This window comes from Mustela erminea, chromosome 18 (assembly GCF_009829155.1).
Source record: "Mustela erminea isolate mMusErm1 chromosome 18, mMusErm1.Pri, whole genome shotgun sequence".
NCBI classification, from domain to species: domain Eukaryota; kingdom Metazoa; phylum Chordata; class Mammalia; order Carnivora; family Mustelidae; genus Mustela; species Mustela erminea.
Window position 1 is genome coordinate 28,200,836 of NC_045631.1, and position 24,795 is coordinate 28,225,630.

General features: G+C 36.5%; 1 protein-coding gene across 2 annotated transcripts in view; it reads right to left on the reverse strand.

Annotated features, from left to right (window-relative positions):
- Positions 1-3,781: 3,781 nt before the first annotated feature.
- CLTC (clathrin heavy chain) overlaps positions 3,782-24,795 on the reverse strand; it is a 66,093-nt gene continuing 45,079 nt past the window's right edge. The window contains exons 15-33 of one of the 2 annotated variants that reach the window (XM_032321149.1): positions 24,624-24,749; positions 23,886-24,028; positions 21,351-21,585; positions 20,523-20,645; positions 19,337-19,482; positions 18,920-19,103; positions 18,517-18,709; positions 16,830-16,987; positions 16,478-16,642; positions 16,255-16,362; positions 16,006-16,173; positions 15,726-15,875; positions 15,502-15,633; positions 15,057-15,167; positions 13,748-13,918; positions 13,177-13,398; positions 11,916-11,936; positions 8,215-8,290; positions 3,782-5,454 (exon numbers count right to left, since the gene is read on the reverse strand). In XM_032321149.1, the coding sequence (XP_032177040.1) occupies positions 5,330-5,454; positions 8,215-8,290; positions 11,916-11,936; positions 13,177-13,398; positions 13,748-13,918; positions 15,057-15,167; positions 15,502-15,633; positions 15,726-15,875; positions 16,006-16,173; positions 16,255-16,362; positions 16,478-16,642; positions 16,830-16,987; positions 18,517-18,709; positions 18,920-19,103; positions 19,337-19,482; positions 20,523-20,645; positions 21,351-21,585; positions 23,886-24,028; positions 24,624-24,749 (2,757 nt within the window). In that variant the 3' untranslated portion in view covers positions 3,782-5,329. The remainder of the gene's footprint in view (positions 5,455-8,214; positions 8,291-11,915; positions 11,937-13,176; positions 13,399-13,747; positions 13,919-15,056; positions 15,168-15,501; positions 15,634-15,725; positions 15,876-16,005; positions 16,174-16,254; positions 16,363-16,477; positions 16,643-16,829; positions 16,988-18,516; positions 18,710-18,919; positions 19,104-19,336; positions 19,483-20,522; positions 20,646-21,350; positions 21,586-23,885; positions 24,029-24,623; positions 24,750-24,795) is intronic. The other variant, XM_032321150.1, reaches the window with a different exon arrangement.

Sequence of the window (24,795 nt, forward strand, 5' to 3'; positions counted from 1 at the left end):
CCCAGCTTAAGTATTTTTGAGATGAAAATCCATTTCCATGTTCTTCTATTATGTACTTGGCTCAGTTACAGTTATGTTGGGCTTTAAAAAAAAAAAAGTTGGTTAAATGATCCCGATGGTTCAAGTGATACCACTTGAAAAACAAAAAGTATTTTTGAGAGAAACTTGTCACAAGATAGGATTACAAGGGCAGAGGTGCTGGGGAGAGCATCTCCTTGCATAATCAGCTCTGTGTTAATAGCTCTTCTTCCCTAAGACAGTGTTGCTATACCCCCTTGAAGGATCAGGGTTCAAGTGTGTACCCATTGATGCAAACTACAGTTTGTTGTCCTCCGTCACTTTTTGGAAGACTAGAAGCCATTAACAGATCATGGTATAGTCCCACACAATTAGTTTACAATCTAACCTTCTGGATTTGTCTCAAAATTGAGGTTTTACAGTCATTGATAGAATCTACTTGTCTTCATGTTCATTTCCCCAACCCACACTGGCCAGAGGTTCTCAGCAGTGCTTCTACACCATGGCCTATAAAAATTCCTTTTACTTCCCCCAACTTTTCTAATAGCAAAGGTATTGAAAAACGTGCGAAGTGACTTCTATGGACTTTGAAGGTAGTACTGGGCCCACATAAGAATTTACAGTAATTGTGGAGTTAATATAGTGTGTCATCCAACAGCCTACTGTTTCTTTACCTAAAATTTAAAGAACCAGATAATTATTTAAGGGCACCTTTATCTCCCTTTTGATCTTTATATACCTGTCATGATAGTAATTCCAGTAATTGCTGTTAAACCAGCTGCCCAGAATATGAAGGAGGTCCCAGTTCCCAAAAGCTACATAGCTTCTTGAATGAAAGCCACCTTTTAGGGGAATCCTGACAGTATTTTTAAAATTGAGCATATCCCTAAGAACTGATGATGCCAGAGAGCGTTTTGGTAACAGGTGCACATTAAGGAGCTCTTCAAGGTTAATTTTGACAGTTTGCATTAGTTAGCATTTAACTTCAACATAAGCAGCACGGTAACACAACTTCAAGGTCTAATGTCAGTGGAGTCGGGGCAGAACACCAAAGATTACTGCAGCCAGTTTTAGTTCTAATATTTAGTCAATTTTATACAGTTTATGCTGGCATATGACAGCACAGGAGAAATCGCATCTGTAAATGATGCCACAGTAGCAACTGCTTCTAAATAGAATGTTTATACTAGATTCAAAAGTGATGCAATAGCATGTAACTGAGATGAAGAGAACTCCATCATAAATGCATGATTCTGCTCAGGTTCTGAGGCTTGCCTCAGAGACTGTGACTCCCAAGTTCAAAGACCGTGCATTCCCAACAGGATGGCCTGCTGTGGCTGACTCAAGTAATTGTAAGAAGTCATGACATATCTACTAGGATGAATTGTACACAAATTCTAGTAAATCTGGAAATATATTATGCTTATTTCCTAGTTCACCTATACTTAGTATTTGTTTTACAGGGTACTTAATCTTATAGTTCTCAGGGTATACTCTACAGAGCCCATAGGGTCCTTAAGATACTTCCTGGGGTCAAAACTATTTTCATAATACTATGCTGTGCTGACATTTGCAAAGGTGGGTAAAACTGTTGGGACCTTTCACAAATCGAGGCAGGAGCATCCTACCTATACAAGTAGTACTTCACTGCCCTACACCCACCGTTAAAAAAAAAAAGGTTCTGGGACGTCTGGGTGGCTCAGTTGGTTGGGCAGCTGCCTTCAGCTCAGGTCATGATCCCAGCGTCCTGGGATCGAGTCCCACATCGGGCTCCTTGCTCCATGGGGAGCCTGCTTCTCCCTCTGACTTTGCCTGCCTGTGCTCACTCGCTCTCTCTCTGACAAATAAATAAATGAAATCTTTAAAAAAAAAAAAAAAAGTTCACTTAATGTCCTTGATAAAGCAGTCCAAAAAAGTACTGAATTTGACCCTAAACTTTGTGTATTTGTCTTAATATTCTCTGTAATATTAAGTACTTCTGGTACACACTGAAGTATGAATGTTGTCTTGGAAAAAAAAATGGGTGACTGAGTTGTAAGCTGAACTAGCAGCCTTTGTCATAGAAGATTTTTACTTGCAGGAACTGACAGACAAACTAGTTACTCATCCAGGCCTTGATGTTTGGCAGGGATTTCCTCATAAATTAAATGACTCAATCATTTTAAGGAAAACAACTGACAGTATTCTAGAAAACTTCTATCTGCCTCTCCTCCCAGGTTTCCCAAAACTCGTGATTTTTCTGATGAGATCAGTATTCCCCACAATATTTTTTTAAAGCTATTTGTCAGTATGCAGAAGACCTGCACAACTTAGTGAAAATCAGTATTTTCCATATAACCAATGCATGAAGGTACAAATCATGCATGCGTAAAAAGATCCACTCAAAATAGATTAATGGTTTTTAATATAACATCACATAAAGTTAAGTGTTAAGTCAGATTCCCACATTTCAACTAACCACAAGTATCTCAAAGGGCTACTAAAATACTCCCTTCCTTTCCTAATTACATATCTGCATGAGGCTAGACTTTTTTCACATACTTTAAAAAAGAATATATTGATTATAGAAACAAATATGAGAATCCAGCTGTCCTCTGTGAAGATGAACTTTGAAGAGACTTGTAAAAAACAGTGCCATGCCACTTTCACTTGTTTTGAGAATTATGGTTGGTTAACAGGCAATGAGTTTAAGTTATATTTAAATGAATTAAATTTTAAAATGTTTTAATTACTAATACAGTAAATATCAACACTCACAATTCCACTTAAACTAAAGCTCTTTGGGATCTTCATAATTTAAGAGTATAAAAGGATCTTAAGTTTGAGAACCACTAGTGTGACAATGTCTTCGTGACTAAAAGTTCAAGCAGCCCTACCTGGAGATCATGTCAGTTTGTTCCTGTTGTTGAATATGTTGTATGATGTCTAATGTCTATGTCGAAATAATTATCAACAAGTAAGATATTTTTGGTACAATGGCTGTATTTGGATAGTAGAGCGAAAGATCATTGAAAACATGTTTACCTCCAGAGAGGTTTCCCATTAAATCTCTCTTTCCCTTCTTCCCTTCCATTTCAGTTAAATTTGAGAATTGTAAGAACTCTTAATACTCTGTTTTTAGTTCTTTTCCCAGACCATCCACCTATTCAGAGTAATGTTCGGGAAGACACCTTAAAATAAAGTTTATTACCAATTTGTTCTACCACTTACTGTATAATACTTTACTGCCAAGTCGAGAGGTAGGTAGGCAGTGTGATTTAAACATACTCCTGAAAATAATTCTGGAAAGTACTCATCATGTTAACATACACAAGAGGGAACATGTTCAGATGTTCAGCTTGCTCAGGATTTGAACCTCTGTCATGCACTGCTACAGTTTCTGTAACAGCCTGTAATTAGCCCATTAGGGATGGTTGATGCAGCAACTCTGTTTCATTGGACGTAGTATCACATTTTAGAACACGGTTGTTGGGTTTTTTGTTTTTTTTAATTCTTAAGGTTTTAAGAAAACCTTTACTAAATATTTAACTTAAGGAAAAGAGATGAATTATTCCACTGGAAAAACAAAACCCCCACCTGATTCAAAGTACAGGAAAGATTCAGAAAAACAAATCTTGACTCTGAAAAGAACAAACTTCCAGGGACCATTGCTATTCTCCCTCATGATTTTGATAACAATAGAAGGGGGGTAGGTGCAGAGATCCTACAGAAACTTAAGTATAGCCGGATGTTTTCAGTTTGACAAACCAGAAAAGGAAAGGTATTTAACAGCTAATACTTTAATTTTTGATAGGAAAATAAGGGATGATTACAAGTGGGAAAGGGCAGGGGTTCTAAGTTTCAAAAAAAGCCTTCCATGCAGCTGATGGTCATCTGCCTTACCTAGAGAACTATAGGACAACACAAGGCTAGGTGCGGGCTCTCTAACTCTATTGAGGATTAACAATGAAATAAACAAAGTAACATTCTCAGCCATAAACAAAAAAGGCTGAATTCAAACACCAGTTAAAAAACAAAGTACCCATAATTTGGGGGCCCTAAGGGGCAGTATGTTAATTACATGCTTACAAATTTTTATTTCAAGTTAATAAAACATCCATATCTGTATATTTAAGTGAAATGCTTAGATAAAAACCTAAGGTACCACCTTGGTGAAAATGATGGGAGACAGCCAAAATGTAGCCCACTACAGTGCTGTTTCTTCAGACTACCACATGTACCTTATTAACTACAGGAATGCACACAATATAACGCTGTGTTTCCACAGGTCCCAGTGCTCACTCTGCTTCTGTGCTCCTGCCTCACTGTACCATGCCTCAGTTTTCAGTACGAAACTATGACAACCACAGTTCTTTTGGTTAAAGTTTGAGAGGTATTTAATTAAAACTGCCATTCTACGTGTTATTTCCACAGTCCAGTAATTTATTTTAAATTTGAGTAATTTCAAATTCCACAAACAAAACTGAAGAACAGCAATATTTTGTTTGAATTCTCTCTTCTGTACACTCAGTGATCTAAAACACCACAATATCCAACATACACAAACCTCAGGGAAGGGTTAGTAAATACACACAGATTGGAATCATGGTGCGCTTTGTTCCTGAATGGAATGGTCCCACAGAAAAAGCACAGGATACAGCACAACATAAGGGCACCTGTTACATATGAAGTGAGCAAAAACACACTAGCATTTTCTATATGCATAATGAGGAATCCTGCATAGGTTAAAGGGCCTTTTATGCTCATTTAAAAGTCAGGCAGGTTGTCTGTAATGCATTTTTCAAATAATTTGGAGAGCACTGCAATCCAATGTAGGATATGCTGATTAGTGTTGTCTTTGTTGGCATTGACAGTCTTACATGGTCACATACCAATATTTTTGCTGTAGCTTTTAAGTAAAGAGATTTAAATGCATTTAGACAATACATATCGAAAGCTGTTTACATACACTAAATTTAAGAGAATCAATATTAGAGTTTTTTTCTCTTTAAACACTACAGAGTGCAAATCAGATTCTTCACAACAGATTGAGTATTAAGCAGTTCTTCAAAGTATGAGGGGGAAGAAAAAAAAAAAGCCCGAGTGAATAAAACACTGAAACTATTCCCCTTTGAAAATAAATTCTAAAATGATGCGGAATGTGAAATAAGCTTTTAACATAGGTGATCCGAGTTTATAGTTAGAAACAAAGTAGTCCTTCATGAAATAAAGGTTACAAGAACATGTGCCTGTTTTCCCCGTTATAAACTGAGAAGCAGTAGAGACGATGTTTCAGTAAGAAAATATGCGACTACAGGATCAGCTTTCTGTCTCACATGCTGTACCCAAAGCCAGGCTGTGGCTGCCCATAGGGTGGTGCAGTATAACCATAGCCAAAAGGTGCCTGGGGAGGGACTGCAACACTGGGTCCTGCTGTCAGCATCAACTGGGGCTGACCTAGAGAAGAAAAACATGAAGGGTCAGAGGGTGGGGAGGCAGGGGGTGGGAGAAATTGTTAGCACTGTAAGACTATCACACTCTAATCTCACACACTCTTAACAATATAATCACAACTTAGAATGAGTTTTGTGGTGGCTCTTTTGACTATCACAATTTTGGCATGACAATCACCTTAATAAGAAGGGTTCTGCCTAAAAAGCCAACAATTTAGGGCGCCTGGGTGGCTCAGTGGGTTAAGCCGCTGCCTTCTGCTCAGGTCATGATCTCAGGGTCCTGGCATCAAGTCCCGCATCGGGCTCTGCTCAGCAGGGAGCCTGCTTCCCTCTCTCTGGCTGCCTCTCTGTCTACTTGTGATTTCTCTCTGTCAAATTAATAAATAAAATCTTAAAAAAAAAAAAAAGCGAACAATTTAGGGCAGAGGACAGAACTATAACAGTAACTATGTTATTTCATTTCATGTAAAGCAGTATACACAGACATGCCTGACATGACTGAGCAAGACAGCTGCCAATAAGCTCATCACTCCATGGTACTCATACATTATGTAACACGTTTTTTTGTTTGTTTGTTTTTATATTTTATGTTTGTTTATTTGACAGAGAGAGAGTGAGAGGGAACACAAGCAAGGGGAGTGGGAGAGAGAGGGAGAAGCAGGCCTCCCAGTGAGCAGAAAGCCCGATGCAGGGCTTGATCCCAATACTCTGAGCCTAAGGCAGTCGCTCAACAACTGTTAGGGTGACAATATATAAGCCTAGAAAAGCTTAATTTTTTTTAATAGATGTGTTTTTCTCACAGATGAACTTTTAAAGTTAGATTTAAATTTCTGATTTAGGGGATCCTGGGTGGTTCAGTGGATTAAAGCCTCTGTCTTTGGCTCAGGTCATGATCTCAGGTCCTGGGATCGAGCCCCACATCGGGCTCTCTGCTCAGGAGGGAGCCTGCTTCCTCCTCTCGCTCTGCCTGCTCGTGATCTCTCTGTCAAATAAATACGTAAAATCTTTAAAAAAATAAAATTTCTGATTTAGGTTTCTGATTTAAATTCCTGATTTAGCCTCTCAGTAGGTTAGCGTCTGATTCCTGACTCTCAGGTCATGATTGTAAGGTTGTGGGAGCCCCGAAGCTGGGCTATGCACTAATCAGGGAGTCCTGCTTAAGATTCTCTCTCCTTCTCCCTCTACCCCTGCCCCTGCTGGCATGCAAGAGAGATCTCTCCCTCTCTCTAAAATAAATAAATAATCTTTAAAAAAAAAAAAAAAAAAAAAAAAAAAACCAAGAAAACTGCTTTAAACATATCTAAGTAGTAATGAAATGATAATCTAATGTCTATCTAGCAAAGAATCTAGTACTAATTAAAACAAAAATAAGACATAGAAATATACATTAGGTATGAATACTTAAAGAGTATACACCCTGTTTCAAATACTGTTAATGCTCTTATGTACTTCATTAAAAATAAAAAAAAAAAAATTTAAGTAAACTATCCCCCCAACAGTGGGGCTCAAACTCACAACTCTGAGCTCAAGAGTAGCAGTCTCTACTGACTAAGCCTGCCAGGCGCCCCAACACTCTTAAGTATTTTAAGTAGTGGTTGACCACATAAAGAAAACAACCTGTAGAAAACCCGTCTTATTTAAAGGGAGAAAACAACATAGTATCTCTACTCACTCCCCCACATAAGAAGTAGATTTAAACCCCCAAATGAATGTAAACCTAGTGCAAGGTTTCTCTCTCAGACAAGTGACCTCGTGTCATTTTTTTATGAACAAGGAAAATTGTTGTTTGTGAGTAAATTCTTTTTGGAAATCAGCAGTTTGTAAAAATCACTTTTAACCTTAATGCTGAAATTTTCAACTGCCTAGACCAACTCTCCATTTAAACGCTCTGAAGATAAGCCAAATTCAGTAGGTACCCCCAAAGTATTATGGGATACTGTGTTTCCTATCTCAAATATGTCAAACATCTTGCTCTAATCTTTTAACCTGCTTTAATCTAATCATCTTTAATCTTTTAGATTTATCTTCTCCAACTTTATCAAAACCACACAGTCCTCTAAATTCCTGGAATCCTTTTAATATATAATAAAAAGATAACTGTCATAACAGATTTGTAGTTTATCATTTCCTTTAGCAAGGTGGTCACAATTTTATGCTTTCCTCCAAAGAACACCTGGTTATAGTGCTGTAATTTATAGCTACCTAATTAATTCATTGTTCAAATGAGTATGCTCACCAAGAGTAAAAGGGAAAGGGGAAGTAGCTCAGACTTGCACATAGAAGAAATTAAACTGCCTTCAATATTGACAGAGAGTCTCAAGATCCTCTCTCTCTGGAAAGTCCTCAAATGGAAATAACCCAGTTCTCTGCCCTGGTTAGAACTTAAAGATGTACTCTTTATGAAAAGCACAATAAAGACACCCTTGGCATGTTCTCTTCTTTCTGCATTTCTGAAAACTGAACTCATTAATATTTCTTAGTAATTTACAAATCAATCAGTGAGCAGGCAATAAGAAAATTAAAGTTATGATCTTAAGTAACTGGTTTTTAATATTGTCTTTGCATTTAAGATGACCTTAATCAACAATTTCAAAGTCTGCTTTAAGACTGTTTTCAGAAAAAGATGGCAAAATTATTCCTAAACTCAGTGAGCCTTTTGCACTTTAGAAACTTACTATATTTCTGTTTTGAGGTAGGATCCCTAGAGAATGAAAGTGTCTGCCTAATACTTTTCTGTGGGGTTAAACAAAGAGAGCAAAATTACCATAAACAATAGGTTGCGTCTCTGTAGCTTGTTCTTCTTCTTTTCTCAGTGACTCTGAAGCATCTAATTTATCCACCTGGAGAAAAACAGGTAATGTTACTTAGCACCTCAAAAGTATTACAAACCTAGGTTTATGGCAGAAAGTGGAAAAGCCTTAGTATGTTAAATTTTGTCAAAATAAAACAGACTAAAGAACATTCTCAGGCCCCCTCAAATTCATTGGCAATGTTCACAGTTCAGTCAAGGTGATTTTTAGCACTGTCATTATAAACCCTCAGAAAGGAGGGATTTATAAATGCCATAAAAGCTCACGCCAGGCTAAAACTGGGCATGCTAGGATGCAGCCAGCCTGAGGGAGGGAAGTAACGAGAAGGAACCACTTTTTCAAATGAAGTTTAAACCATGTCAAAGGGTAGTAATAATGAACTCATGACCAGGCAAAACTTCCCTCCCCAAAGGAAAAGATATTCAAAGAAGTAAATGAGTTAATGACTGGACAAATGCTCATTTGGAATAAGCTATCTTTTGCCAAGTGTGCAAAGTTTCTGCTGATACTGTTACAGGTGCAGACTGAAGTTTAAGACACGAAGTGGCCCCATATTCCACTGTTTGATAAAGACAGGCTGCATGTTCTAATGCTCTATTTTCTAAGAAGTAGAAATAGTAGTAGGAATGCCTAATTTTTGCCCCAGTGTCTTGGAGGAAGAATTTTTTTGCTTTTAATTGAAGTAGTAAATGGCTATTACATTCTAACTACTCTAAATAAAAGTGGATAGTATCAGAAAGAACTAATACTGTAGGAGTCCGAATGTTTAAAAAAGTTTTTTAAAAAAGTGAAAGAAAGGAGCTGGAGTACATAGGTCCTTCCACAAACTAGTTGAGTGACCCTGGCAGACCATTACACCAATCCTCAAATTTCCTGTCTGTATAATGATAACTGAATAAGATATTCTGCAAAATTTATTCTAGGACTAACAGGATTTGGTTCTGTTATTCTGTGAAAAATTGGGGAGAAATGTTATCAGGACAGAGGGCTTATGGGATGTCTACTATACAACTTCCACCTACATTTTAAATTATATTTGTCTTTTAAACTATATTTAAAAGTCTATCATTATACCTGAGGTAAAATTAAAACTTCAAATTTTGATGTTATTTATTACTCGTGATTTTCCAAGTCCTAAGTGTGTTGGGTGAGATGGGGGGCAGAGTGCAGGAAAAACTTTTAATGAATGGTCATGGCGTATTCTTCAAAAAGGTAAACAGTGAAAATCACAAAAGAAGACATGCAGACTTTAGTGAAAAATTATAAAGACCGGGTCCTAAAAAGGTTAAAGTAGCCTGTAGTTTCTATTTGAAATGATTTAAAAATGCATGTGTTATTAAGGTCAGGACAGTATTTTATACATATTTTGTCCCATATTAAATATTATAAATGTAAATCAAATCGATTCTAGTGTGTCAGAGAATAATCTGAGAAAAGTTGGGGTACACACCCAGATACCTTCAGATAAAATGTGGTTTTTCTACACTCGGAAAATGGACTGATTATGCTTTTGTATGCCGTTTTCCTATTTCATGGCCTATGAGTTCAGTGTTACAAATTACCCCTATATTGAATTAAAAACAACTATGGAATAGAAGTACCATGAGAAATACCCAATATTTGGCATTCAAGCTTAAAAATTATTTCAGCTGTATACTATGAAGCACAGTCTGTGCCATCAGGGTCAGATAGGGTTTTGCTAACTAAACAGTATCCAAGAGTGAGCTAAAGAGGTTATACAAAAAAATACATGGATGAGTGTAAATAACTTCCAAGTTATTAGAAGAAAAATGAAACACCAACAAAAAAAAAAGTCACCACTGCATAATACATTTCCAGACTTTCAAGGAAAAGAATCTGAAGGGAACACATGTTTAAACATTAATGTCAGAGGTGAACCTAAATAGAATGTTCAAGAAAGACGTCCTATTAAAGTAGTATACATTAAAGACTTAGAAGAAAAGCTAACAATACCACAATGCCCAGGCATGGTCACAGACAGGTTGGGCATGGGGGGAAAGAACAAAAAATAGTAACTCTGAAGGAATAGCATCAAATTAAGCAAAAATTTTATTTTTCTATATAATGGGACAGCCTCTGGCACAGCAACATCTAATTTTTGTTTCCACTGACCCAATTTAGATTGCTCAAAAAAGAAAAGCAGAGAAGGCTTTAATGAACATAAGCTTTTGTTAAGAGCTGTAACAAAAGTTTCTGATCCTTGGATTTAAAAAGAAAAACACAGATAAGCATGTCACTGAGTTCAGTTCCATCTGTACTATTAAAAATTCACTATAATGTAAAAGGCTTTTCCACAAAGACTGCAATATGCTGCAGAGGAAAAGTTAACATGCAGTCAGTTATTTTGGTGTATGTGTGCATGAAAAAAAGGCAAAAGTACTGAAGCAAGAAGTGAGATCTGAAGATGACTGTTGCTATACAGGCTCTCAAGAAAACACACACAGCCCACAGCAATGCTTTAAGAGTTTCAAAAGTAGTATGATGTAATTGCAATGACTGTTGTACATGCTTGATTTAAAACAATGCATAACACTGCAGTTCAATTACCTGTTTTTCACACACACGCTTTCTAACTGCCTTGCTTTACTAGCTGCTGAAGGGCCTCACACACAATGCATTTTACTCAGGTTTGCCGTAAGTTCCAATGGTGATTCCAGTTTGGTTCAACATAATGCCAAGGCATTGTCCCCCACCCAAAGTCTTTCAAATTTGTTTCAACTCTCCTTTACCTTCCCACCCTTTTAGTACAACAATTTGATACCAGTCATAGTTTGTTTCATTTACACTGGGATGGAGACAAGCCAATGAAGGAAGCAGCAACCAAAAAGGTGCCTAAATTTGACCTTGGACAAGCCAACGGATGAGTAACAGCAAATTTTAGGTAGCTTCAGAGGTGTGCCTTATTACAGGAAGAAGTTAATATTGCTTCATTATATACAGAAATAATCCATGTTGCTTAGCAACAATTATAGCAAGCTACTCTCATGATTAAAAAAGTTTTGATTCTTCTTGAAAATGGACTAGCACCATAAGAACTGGACACCTGGAGAAACATGAGGAAAGTCTCTTCGGAAGCAGCTAGTATCTCTTGTATCTACTTTCAGCAAAAAATTAGTAAGAATCAAGAGATCAGAAACTGGATCACAGTCCTTCAATACCAAAAAAAAAACCCCAAAAACCTTTTAGGGCATATATATACATATATAAATTCAACAACTGTCAGGCAAAGCTCACAAAATAAAACCAGAGGCTGCTTAAATTTATTTAGAGTATTAAGAAAATCCTATTATGGTCCAGATACCCTGACAGGGAAGAGAAATTTCCTGAAACTTTGGAATTAATATGGAAACTCACCAGGCTCGGTTTTTAATAATATATTTAAGAGAGACTGTGAACCAACTACTGATTAGCCTCCTGCCCTTCCTAAAGCCTATTAGCCGATTAGTAGCAAACATCTACTAATGTCCTACAGCTCTATTATAGTTATGTTTCAAGGGACTTGCAGAGGCTTTAGTGAAAATTTATTTGGGGGAAAAAGCAGCAGCAGCAGTGTAGAAAAGGAAGGAAAAAAAATCATGCAAATTCCTTAGACTTAGTCCTCCAGACTTAAAGATGGAAAAGAATCAACTTTCACCTTTTCCTTTATTGCATCAACCTGCAAAGGAATTCAGAAGGTGCAGCTTAGAAAAAAAATCAAATTCCATATTGAGCATAAAAAGGTAGAATCAGCAACAAAGGTTTAGGGGAGAAACAACTAACCACTAAAAAAGGCATGAGAAAAGTGAAAATAAAGGGCATACTGGAAGCAAAATTTAGGATTTTTTTTTAAACTTCAGAGCTTACTGCAGAAGAATTTATGCTAGAGTCAGTGTGATAGAAAGCAGCTTAATCGCTAGTAAAACTTACAGCATTTCGGTTAACAGCAGCTTAGAGCCAGGTCTCTTAAGTTGGCATTATGCATATGAAAAGAAGCTATTCTCATCTATGGCTAACATAAGGCAAACGTTTTCTTATACTGGACTTCAAGCAGTTTTTATACCAAAAATGCTAATTCTTATAAAATTATGACTCAACACAATGGTATCTACTTAGATGGCACCCTAAGGAAATATTCATATAGGGGTCATTAGCAGTACTTTTTTTTCCCCCTTTACTCAGACATGCTGAAGAGTCAGATGTGAGACTGATTTTAATAAGTTTTAACAAATGGATCCCTTAGGACCATTTAAAAATGTTCTACAGTAAAAAAGCTAGTAACTGTTGAGGATCAAGTAAGTAAAAAAAAATTATGACATCGAAAAGGTACATTAAGTGAATTTTGTAAGATGATTATACCCATGGCTTGTTTAATGCATTTTTAGGTAATATGTTGTTAATTATTAACCTGCTATATTTTTAAATTAGGGGTTAAGCTACCAAAATGTACTACCAGAAGATCAATGGGATGTTAAGAATATAGATTTTGCTTCCCCAGAAGAAAACAGGCAGATATATTAAAGTCAAGAAGCAACCAAATAAAAGGGAATCTACACTACTAAGTTATGGATATCTGAGTTATAAGAACTGATTTGAGGAAGAGGTTATTTCTGGGGGGAAAAAAATCTTTTTAGTAGATGTTTAAAAAAACCCAAACTATACAATATAGAAGTAACACTATTCACCCTCAGAAATACGTGAAGGGTAAACATTCTGACAAGTTATGTTTGAGTTCCCTTTTCCATTCAATGTCATTTGTCAGACATTATAAATTACTGAAGAATAAAAATATTTTATGACAACCAAATGACTTAACACTTCTACTAGAGAAAAAAACATTTGAAAAAAATAAATCTGCATGTGGAATTTTACAAATCCTTAAGATAAATAGTTCTGAGTATACTAAGAGGCACCATTACCTTTGTCAAGTATTCCTTCATGACCTGGATGAAATAGGGCATGGCAAAATCCATGATATTGTGCCTCCATGCAGTTTCCAGGACAACATCTGGCCTTAAAAGATCATAACAGGTAAAAAGACAAGCTCCAAAGCACTCTCTTTTTTCTTCCTGCAAAAACCACTGTAGGAGTTCTTCAGCCAACTCAGTATCTTTAGATTCAGAGGCATACTGCATTGCATCCTATTCAAAGGAAAGGATGAAGGTCAAACATTAAATAAACTCAAATGTAATAAACTGGCAAAACGAGTAATACAATGAGGGAGGAAAACATTCAAAATTGATTTCTTGAAAGAAAATATGACAAGGTGACTTTTTTGTTTTTTAAACAGAGATTTGACACAAACAGAAGATGACCCTCAGAATCAAGAAAATGACTTAATTACCATCCCCCTCAAATGGGGGATTAAAGGCAATTCTCATACACTGATACTTGTATAGACCATAATCACTTCAAATATAACATTCTTAGAGTTAAAACAGATCATCCAGTTCTTGATTTAATAGGGCTGCCCCCACCAACTTTATCCACCTTGTACAGGCTATCTTTCTTGCACAGCTCTACACTCTGTTTCCAGCGATTGTTGCCTTTGAAGAGATAAGCAGCAATTCTTCTGAACTCAATGAGTTCATGTTTTTCCAAACGTTGAGCAAGTGAGATATTGTCAAAGTTGTCATAAGCATCTATTGATGTTCGCAGAGCCTTTAAAAAGCAAAAAAATCCAATGCCAAATCAGTTTTAGTTTAAAACTTGTTCCATCATTTTTTATCAAGAAGTCATTACTGTGTCTGACTTGACCGATATACTGTATGATATGTGTCTAAAATACAACTTGATCAATGAGCCTTCTTATAATACAACAGCCTAGATTCAAGCCTCAGGCCTGAAAGTTGCAAGCTGAACAAGTACGGAGATTCTTTGATCTGACTGTATAACAATGTCCTCAAAGGTACTATAAAATTTATAAAAGGTACTATAAAAAATGTAGAATTTCTAAACGTGCAATTTTCTCCAAGGTTTTCAGTATCAAGAACTTGAACAGTTAACGAAAATGGGAGGATTTGTAATTTGGAGGATAAGATTCTTTGCTTTAGAGAAACTCCTGATACAATTAAACATGGAACTTAGGAATACAGATTAGCATGAGATCTGAACCCATCACACTAATAGTAAGAGAAAAAAAAGGGAACAAATTTAACCTTAATTTTTTTTTTTTAAAGATTTTATTTATTTATTTGACAGACAGAGATCACAAGCAGGCAGAGCAGCAGGCAGAGAGAGGGGGAAGCAGGCTCCTGAGCAGAGAGCTGAGCAGAGAGCCCAATGCGGGACTTGATCCCAGGACCCTGAGATCATGCCCTGGGCTGAAGGCAGAGGCTTAACCCACTGAGCCACCCAGGCACCCCTACCTTAATTCTAACTTTATGTTTGCAAAATTGTTCCCTAGCTAAAGTTTATTAAAAGACAGATACTAATATGCTACTGAGCAAGAAAAGCAGAGAATAAATACACTTAAAACCAAGTACGTTTAAGTTTTAGTTCAAAGACTTTTTGAACCTCACCTAAAATCTAGATGATTAAGAACAAAGTAACTACAATATTTTTCTCAAGCATCAACTAAGACATGATCTAAGCAAAATTCTGCAAACTTGGCAATTAGAACTCAGATTTATCAATCCTGAAAACATCACTAAATTTAGATCCCAGGCATCTAAGTACCTACTGTTTACAATTCTAAAGGATACTGGGCTTTTTTTTTTTTTAACCCAAACACATCAATTTAACCACTCAATCATAACCCGAGTCTTGGAAAATATATGCAAGAAATAAAAGGTTTTACCTGATAATCTTCTTCTGTAATGAAGAGGTTGTTCAGTGATTCGTTCACAGATTTATTATTGTGGTTTTGAACTGAACGCAAATATGGTTTCACCAGCGGTAGCTGTTTAACCTTTAAAATAAAGAGTTTTGTTACAAACAGAGCATATCCTTAACGTTCAACAAAAGTTATCCCAACATGTCTTAGTTCCTTGCTGAGATTCTTAAAGGTTGTTGTTTTTTTTTGTCCCCCAATTTTATTTGACACAGATTGAGAGAGAGAGAGAACACACCTGCGTGCACGTATAAGCAGGGGAAGTGGTCGAGGTTCTTGAAGCAGGGTCCCCACTGAGCAGGAAGCCCAACACAGGGCTCGATCCCAGGACTCTGGGATCATGATCCAAGCTGAAGGCAGCTATTTAACCAACTAAGGCACCACCCTGAAATTCTGAAGTTTTTAAAATTACCTTGCTGAAATAATTGACAGCACGAGTATGATCCAACCGTGGAGACAGCACCATCAGCAAATCATTTAACAACAGAGGCTTGAATTCTAAGTAGAACTGTATTGCTCTGTAGTATAGTTCTACATTGGCAACCTAAAAGGGGAAAAACCCACATGTAAATTAAGAGTCATTTCCTAATGAGCTTTCTCCTTTCAAAAATTCTATCTTCTGAAGAAGATACACACCTTGGTAATGATATCTTTGAACTGCCCTTCTTTCCATGCATCAGTTGGATGATTCATCATAGTAATTATGGCATTATCATATTCTTCGTACTTGTCATACAAAAACACCAATTCTGCCCAAAGATGAGCTTGTTCTGCAGCTCTAAGCACCTACGTAAGAAAAGACTTAAATGCTTCAGATAGGAGTCTGTAATTCTAGCTAAAGCCTAAAAAAGGAAAGATGTTTTAAAGTTTTAATTACAGCTATAGAGCCACCTCACAATGTTAAAAGCTGCGTTACCTTAGGAATATTCACTCTGGACCAGAACAGCTCCAGGTGCTCCCTCATTTTCTGTGGCTTAAATTTAGAATATAGAATAGCTAATTCGGTAAACATTCCCATATGAGCTCGCTCAAGTCCCAGCGCTGCTTCCAACATGGTTATCAGTTCTTCAAAGTAGCCTCGATCCTGAATAAGGGAAATACACAATTAAAGATAAGACCATCTGCAGCAATAGCTCTCAATTAATAAAAGACCCCTGTTCATTACCTGATAGTAGTTGATAAGTTCCTCCAATTCATCTGCATGTACTACTATATGAAGCCCACACATCTGAGCAAGACGAAACTCCTTACCATCTACACAGGCGAAGCAGACCTATAACGAAAATTTCAATTATGTAAACACAAATATAAACATGGCTGGTTAATTCAATTAATCATTTAAAGAGATTTCCAAGAATCTTAATTCTTCGAACTGGTGTTAAGATTACCTCTTTCCATGTTCGAGTACTGTTAGCTTTCCTAGCTCCATCAACAGCTGCCTGATATTCACCCAGATGAACCAGGGTAGATGCCAAGCGTCCAAAATTGGAAACATTATTATACAATAGTTTAGCAGCATCATACATCTTTTCATCATAACAACGGTCACCAACCTGAAACAAATACAATTCATTTTCATTAAGTGTAAACTCGATCCTCTTTCCATAGTCGTAACTCAATTTAATACTGAGACACATTTTTTCTTGGAAATCATCAGTTGTGATACGTTAGATACTATTTAAAAAGTTCCTTAACAGCTTATCTTTTACACTCTGAAAAAAATTTGAACAGGAAACCCACTTGTTGGATATGAGCATTATTTGGCCCATTGATGAATTCTTCTAACTCTGCAAGGCGATTTGTTTTAGCCAGGGCAAATATCAATTCTGTCTCCACATAGGACTCACGAGCCTTCTTACGGGCCATCTGCAAGTACTTCACTAGTTCTTCCCAGTTTCCTAGGTATAAAGAAGAAAGTAAGTCCACACACTAACATCTTAACATTTACCTTTTCACTCAAATAAACAAGAATTATTTATTTCCTTTCTATGGAAACAATAGAGAATAATAAATGTAAATGATGGAAAGTATCTAAAATGGCAAAACTTTTATTACATTTCTGTATTATCACTGACCAAATGAATAGCTGAATTCCCCTTTTCCTTAAAGTTGTCAGATTAGAAATCAATCAGAATTTTATGAGTAAACCAAAATTCCAAAACCACAATGAGATACCACCTCACAACAGTCAGAATGGCTAAAATTCACAAGTCAGGAAATGACAGATGCTGACGAGGATGCAGAGAAAGGGGAACCCTCCTACACTGTTGGTGGGAATGCAAGCTGGTGCAGCCACTCTGGAAAACAGCACTGAGGTTCCTCAAAAAGTTGAAAATAGAGCTGCCCTACAACCCAGGAATCACACTACTGGGTATTTACCCTAAAGATACAAATGTAGTGATCCGAAGGGACATGTGCACCTGAATGTTTATAGCAGCAATGTCCACAATAGCCAAACTATGGAAAGAACCTAGATGTCCATCAACAGATGAATGGATAAAGAAGATGTGGTGTGTATACACACACACACACACACACACACACACACACACACACACACACACACGATGGAATACTATGCAGCCATCAAAAGAAATGAAACCTTGCCATTTGCGACAATGTGGATGAAACTAGAGGGTATTATGCTTAGCGAATAAGTCAATCGGAGAAACAATTATCATATGATCTCTCTAATTTGAGGAAGTTGAGAGGCAACATGAGGGATTTGGCGGGTAGGAAAAGAATAAATGAAACAAGATGGGATCGGGAGGGAGACAAACCATAAGAGACTCTTAATGTCACAAAACAAACTGAGGGTTGCCAGGGGGAGGGGGGTAGGGGGAGGGGGGTAGGGAGAGGGAGGTGGGGTTATGGACACTGGGGAAGGTATGTGCTATGGTGAGTGCTGTGAAGTGTGTAAACCTGGCAATTCACAGACCTGTACCCCTGGGGCTAATAATACATTATATGTTAATAAAAAAATAAACAATGAAAAAAAATTTTTTTAAGAGATTTCAGGGATGCCTAGGTGGCTCAGTCAGTTAAGCATCTGCCTTTAGCACAAGTCATGATCCCAGGGATTTCTGCATTGGAATCCCTGCTCAGCGGGAAGCCTGCTTCTCCCTCTCCCTCCTCCCCTCCACCTCCGCTTGTGCTCCCTCTCGCTATCTCTTTCAAATAAATAAAATCTTAAAAAGAATGCTGAGATTTGAAAACAGAAAATAATCCCTGTGGACCTTTGTAAGTTCACAAAATGCAGCCCTTCTATATGTGGACTAAGATGGAGTGCTAAATTTCTTCACAAGTAAACCATGCAGTATTTCATTCCTATATAAATTCAGAATAGATCAATATCTTAATGCCTAGCTTAATCATAGCTAAGGTACATATTCTGAGGTCACAAACACATAAAAGTAAGAAGTCATACCACTAGTATTGGCAGCTTGAACAACTTCCATGTAGGATGAAGGATCATCTGCTTTGATATATGAATCAATGGCTTCTTTCACCATTCCTTTCTGCAACTGGGCTTTTGCAAGCTGACTCCAGACTGCAGGTTCATTGCAGCGTTCAGCAAACTCATATGCCCGATCCAAATTTCCAATATGTTCAATCAAGACCTAAGCAAACAATTTTTGAATCTGAATTGTAGTAGAATGAATCTTGCCACATAGCAATTAAATTTAAACAGTTAGGATTGTGCTTGCTTCGGCAGCACATATAATAAACAGTTAGGATTTTATTGCTTTTCTATGCCAAAGCAATCAATTATGCTGAGCCTAACAGTATAATGCATACACTGAATCAACTTAGGCAATCTGAAGACCTACCTGAACTGCTGAAGTATTGACATCAAATTTCCGGAAAATGGCAAATGCTTCTTCAAACAACTCATTGCAGATGGCAATATTGGCAATATCTGGGGCATCATAATTATCCAGGCGGTTAATATACTCCATAACACGTGTACGGTCAGCCTTGATTGCAGTGAGGATGAGGAGGTTTTGCAGATTCCTTTCAAGAAAAAAAAAAATTGCATTATTTTAAAATCTTATTAGTCATAAAGAATAAACATTGTGGCTATGAAGAGTTTTTTGTCTCAGAGGCAGGGTAAGAAGAGGAGGCTATTGGAAGAGTCAGAATTCAAACAACATTCTCTAAGCTTTGTCTTTATCTTCTTCTCAAAAGTGATAGGTCGCAATTTAAGACTGAATATTAACAGCCAATGGACCCTTCTTAGAGCGTACCTGTGTTCACTGAATACAGAGTTATCAAGGACAATTTTCTCCAGCAGTTCAATGAGTTCATTAGGAAGGTCTGCAGTCATAAAAGCCTTGACAGTTACTGACACTTCTTCAGGGTCCTGAGTCTCAGACAAGGCTGTCTGTACAACCTACAAAGTATACAGAGAGAGAGATATATATACATATATATATGTATATATATGCACATACATACACATACACACACATACATATGTATATATACACATACATATGTATGTGTGTGTATGTGTATGTATGTGCATATATATACATATATATATATATATTTGTTTATTTAGGGAGTTAAAGTACTGAAAATCAAGATGGTTACTGAAGACCTTATCTGATAAGAATAAGGTGGCATCTCAGCAGAAAACTTGAAATAAGAATGAAGGAGGAAAAATACCTTTAAACTCATCACACAAAGGTCTTTCTACACAAATCCACGTATATCCACATCATGTGTACTTCCAGTCTCCAGAAAAACCACCCTAATTACATAACTTATTTTTCCCTGATTAAAATATTATCTGTAATAACCACTCCTCATTATCATTTAATGGCTAACTACAAATTCAACTACATAGATGTGGCACTACTGACTCAGTAATTCCTCTATTTTTGGCTAATTGTATGGCTCCCAGGAAGCTTTGTATCTAAAATGGGAATTTTCCTTAGACATGCTTCCTAGGACAGGAACAAAAAATAAATAACCTTCAATTTATTCTCTTCTATATTTGTACTTCTATCAAAAGAATTTAAAAACATTAAGAGCCTTCAATTTTTAGGGTTCTAAAAACCATTTTTATGATGTGTGTGCAATATCTATGTTAGTATAATTTTATTTTCTACTTTTTACTGCCTTCTCTCATAGTTAAATATGATCTATTTGAGTACATATGGGTATGATGACAGGAAAGTTTTTTTAATAATTATTTTATTTATTTATTTGACAGAGATCACAAGTAGGCAGAAAGGCATGCAGAGAGAGAGGAGGAAGCAGGCTCCCCACGGAGCAGAGAGCCTGATGTGGGGCTTGATCCCAGGACCCTGGGATCACAACCCGAGCCGAAGGCAGAGGCTTTAACCCACTGAACCACCCAGGCACCCCGGAAAGGTTTTATTCATAGTTAAAAAGATAAGCCTTAAACACATTTGTCAATTTTACCTGGTCAATTAGGGGTCTCCTGTAAGGATTGCTTTCCAGCAGCACACTACCCCATAATTCTGGATCCTTTCGGCGTACCAAATAGCGGGAAAGACTTTTGAAGAGGGAATTCTCATTGCAAACCTAAATAAGATACTAAAGGTTAGTTTCAAAATAAAAAGTAAAGAATTTCTATAAACTAACTTTAGTTTTCAAGGTTATTTCTTATGATTTATACCCTGCTCATGTTTTTTTTTTAATCCATCACTTTTACATATAAACCTGAATAGGTCACAACCAAGTTTTTATTAAAATTCAGTATATGCTACAAAGACATTATTGGGGCAATGACAAAACTAGAGTAAGACAGATTTTAAAATTATTCTGTCAGTATCAAGATGACTAAAGTTCGTATCTACAGTGTGGTCATGAAAACAGAATACTCTTAGTCTCAGAAAATACACACTAAGGAAGTAAGTACCATATTCTCATATGTACACATATATATACATATATGTATGGTGTGTATGTGTGTTTATGTATGAGACAGTGTATGAGAACACAGGTGATATAACTACTGGGGTTAAAATGTTAGTAGGTGAATACAGACTTAATTTACTATTTTGGCCCCTTTAAATTCACAATTATTGGCAAATAAAGTTTTTTTAAAAAGCTACAACTATAAGGAATTATTGGCAAATCAAGTTTTTTAAAAAAGTTACAGCTACAAGGAATGCTCTATATCACCTAAAGCCACCACGAAACTCAAAATTCACTAATCTAACATTATACAACAGGTATTTAAAAATGCAGCCTTCTCTCTGTAAACATTTAGCTAGCAGTACTCACATTAATAAGTTCCAGATCACACTGGCCACGTTCATAAGCAACACAGGCCAGATGTGGATCTCTCTTCTCACAATACTTTCCAACAACGCGACTGTCATAATAAGGATTTTCACGAAGAAATCTCTCTGGGTTGTTATTACTGTCTATGTAGATTTTGGCTAATGCATTGTGAGTAGCAGGCTCCTCACAGCCCTCATGAATTCTGGCCTCTAGCCAAGGCAGAAGCAGTTTCAATCTAGTATTTCAAAACAAAACAAAACAAAACAACCACATATACACACAAAACCACACACGATATATTATTAAAAAACACACAACTCTTGACAATGCTAACTACAGAAATACCTTATGGTATATAACATGCTCTCCCATATATAATTTTGAATTCTCAACAATTTTGTTACAAATTGGGAAATTAAGATTCAGAGACAGCTAAATGATTTGTCCAAGATTATACAAAAGGTATAGAAGATTCTCTTCAGAGTCTCCCAGACCTATCTGCTACACTATTTAGAAGATATAGAAAAAATACCTTTTTTTTTTAAAAAATACTGGCCAAAATACCTAAACTTCAGATAAATTTTGTTTGGAAGTAAGATGGGAATGTCATACCAAAAAACAGGCCAGATTATCTAAGGTTCCTTATCATTTTTCTTTTTAAAGATTTTATTTATTTATTTGACAGATGGAGATCACAAGTAGGCAGAGAGAGAAGAGGAAGCAGGCTCCCCACTAAGCAGCGAGCCCAGTATGGGGCTGAATCCCAGGACCCTGGGATCATGACCTGAGCCGAAAGCAGAGGCTTTAACCCACTGAGCCACCCAGGCGCCCCTCCCTTATAAGTTTTTTAAAGATTTTATTTATTTATTTGACTGAGAGATAGTAAGAGCAGGAACACAAGCAGGGGGAGTGGGAGAGGGAGAAGTAGGCTTCCTGCCAAGGAGGGAGCCCGATGCTGGGCTCAAACCCAAGACCCTGGGATCAGGACCTGAGCTGAAGGCAGATGCCTAACGACTGAGCCACTCAGGTGCCCCAGTTCCTTACAATTTTAACACAATTAACAGACGTTATCTACAGCCAAAGGGGGCAGGACCCTAAATACACAATGTGAATAAAATCTGGTGGCTTTAGAAGCTCTGGGTTTAATAATTCTAGCAGTCATATGACCACTCCACCAAGGAGCATGGTTTCACTAAGCTATAGCTTATGTTTCAGTGGTTCTGATGACCCAATACTCTTTTGACAATGGTGTAAGTATTAAAAGCACCTAGAGGAGGCGCCTGGCTGGCTCAGTTGGTGGAACCTCCAACTCTTGATCTCAGGGTCATGAGTTCAAGCCCCATGCTGGGTGAGAGGATTACTTAAATAAACAAACTTTAAAAAAAATAATAATAAAAATAAAAGCACCCACAGGAAAAATAACAGGCCATATTTTGGCTACCGAACTTGTATAGTTATTATGAACTCACTCCCATTAGGGTCATGACACAAATTTGTATTAAGGCAAAAAAATCATGGTCCTATAAGCAAGTGCAACACAAGCAGATATGCCATGGCAACTGAAAAAATAAGTATTAGCTAAGGCATATAAACTAGTGACTCAGATGTGAATCTAGTTCATCACAATGTAATCTGTAACTTAAAGACAAAACTGTCTAAGTTTATCTGGCTATTTGCTTAGAATATACAAACAAGATGGTTTTAAGGTATTAGATTTAAGATGCAAATAAAACCTCTTTCTAAATGTTAAATTATTACGACCTATAATCCGTTCAGACCAGGCTCAAGTTTTTAAAATCAGTATTATATTCTGTATTTCCATTGTCTTTGAATACAGAATTTTCCTGCTTGAAATATTTAAATACAAATTCTAGAATACCATTTCAAGGATACCTATACCAACTCAGGTTAAAATTAAGCCACATAGGTTTTCTTGTTATCTTTTCATAGAGTAACTTCCCACAGTTAAACCAATCCACCAACCTCATTTGCTACAGTAACACTTTCTAAACCAGTTCATCAAAATTTCCCAGCTAAAATAAAAAAGACTTCATGGTATAATAAATACTAGAAGCACTTATACTATATTCTCCTCTACTGGAAATTCAGAATTCATATTGTCACATTAAGGTTCAAACTAAAAATCAGTTTAACCCAGAGTTACACAGGGAATTCTTTTCTCTCATTATACCTGACATAAATTAATTAAAGAATTACTTACTAAAACAGTGGTGTCATACCTAACTAAAAAGAAACCTTTTACATAGTTTGTATTAGAAACATAGCCAAACCATAGCTGTAATTATAAACATGTAAATAATATCTATGACAAAACTGTAATGGTTCAGAAAACAGATTTTTTTTCTCAGCAATATAGCTAGCTTGTCACTTCTAAATTAGGTGTCTCCAGGGAATTATGATCCAGTTTTATCCAACAGCTTTTAGGCAAATGAGAGTCTGTGTTTTTTATCCATTAGCCTGCTAAGAGAGACTACTAATTTATCTACGTTTATGTAGGTTAAAGTGGTATTATACCTGTTTCTTTTTTCAACTTCAGCAACAAGCTCATCAGTAGAGAATTGACCTCTTACAACAAGAATTAAATTTTTAATGACATCTTCAGAGCAATCAACATCAAGCAATCCTCCTATAACCACAGGAAGTCGACTTGGATTCACCTATGGTTGAAAAAAAATGCCATTATGTCACTAACAAGCAAAACAAAAAGGGGTTTTTTTTAAAAAGGGAACTCTTATTTCCCTCTTTTAAGCTCAATTTGAAAGTTCAGTAATAAACCAAGAGTCTAAATTTATAAGTAGACAGAAAAAGGAGGAAAGGGGTTGGTTAATTACCTCAGCATTGCTCTAAACCCAAAGAAGCTATAAGATGTGTATGAAAGACTAATTAAAAGACCTCCATTACAGCAAAACTGCTTTTCCATTTCTCAAGTTAGAAGGTAAGGTTTCAAATATCTATGTTTAAGATGGTTTTAAAACTGCTCTAGAGTCTAGGGCCTCTACCTCAGGGGTTGGGTTATTAAGTAACTAGTGTGTAGGTCACCCAACTTCTTCAACTACACCAGTCTGTTCTGTTTTACGCTTAACATGAAAGTAAAATTCTAATCCAAATAACGATTCTGAACGAGAAAAGAAAAAAGTTGCCAGGCACTGTAGCGGGCTACTCCCATTTTGTACAGAATTTCAAAAGGATATGAAGATTTCCAGAGTGTGAGAAGTAGAATTTAAGGTAAGGTATTTTTTAAGTATTACTTACCTTCTGTACATATATCTCTATATACTTTTGAAGATTATTTCTATATAAATAGAGCACCAAATCATGGACAAAGTCAAATCGATCACATACAATGATAAGTGGTAACTGATCTGTTAGCTTGGCTTCCTGAAAAAAGAACAAAAAGAAGACTTACTATCAAATCTACGTAAAA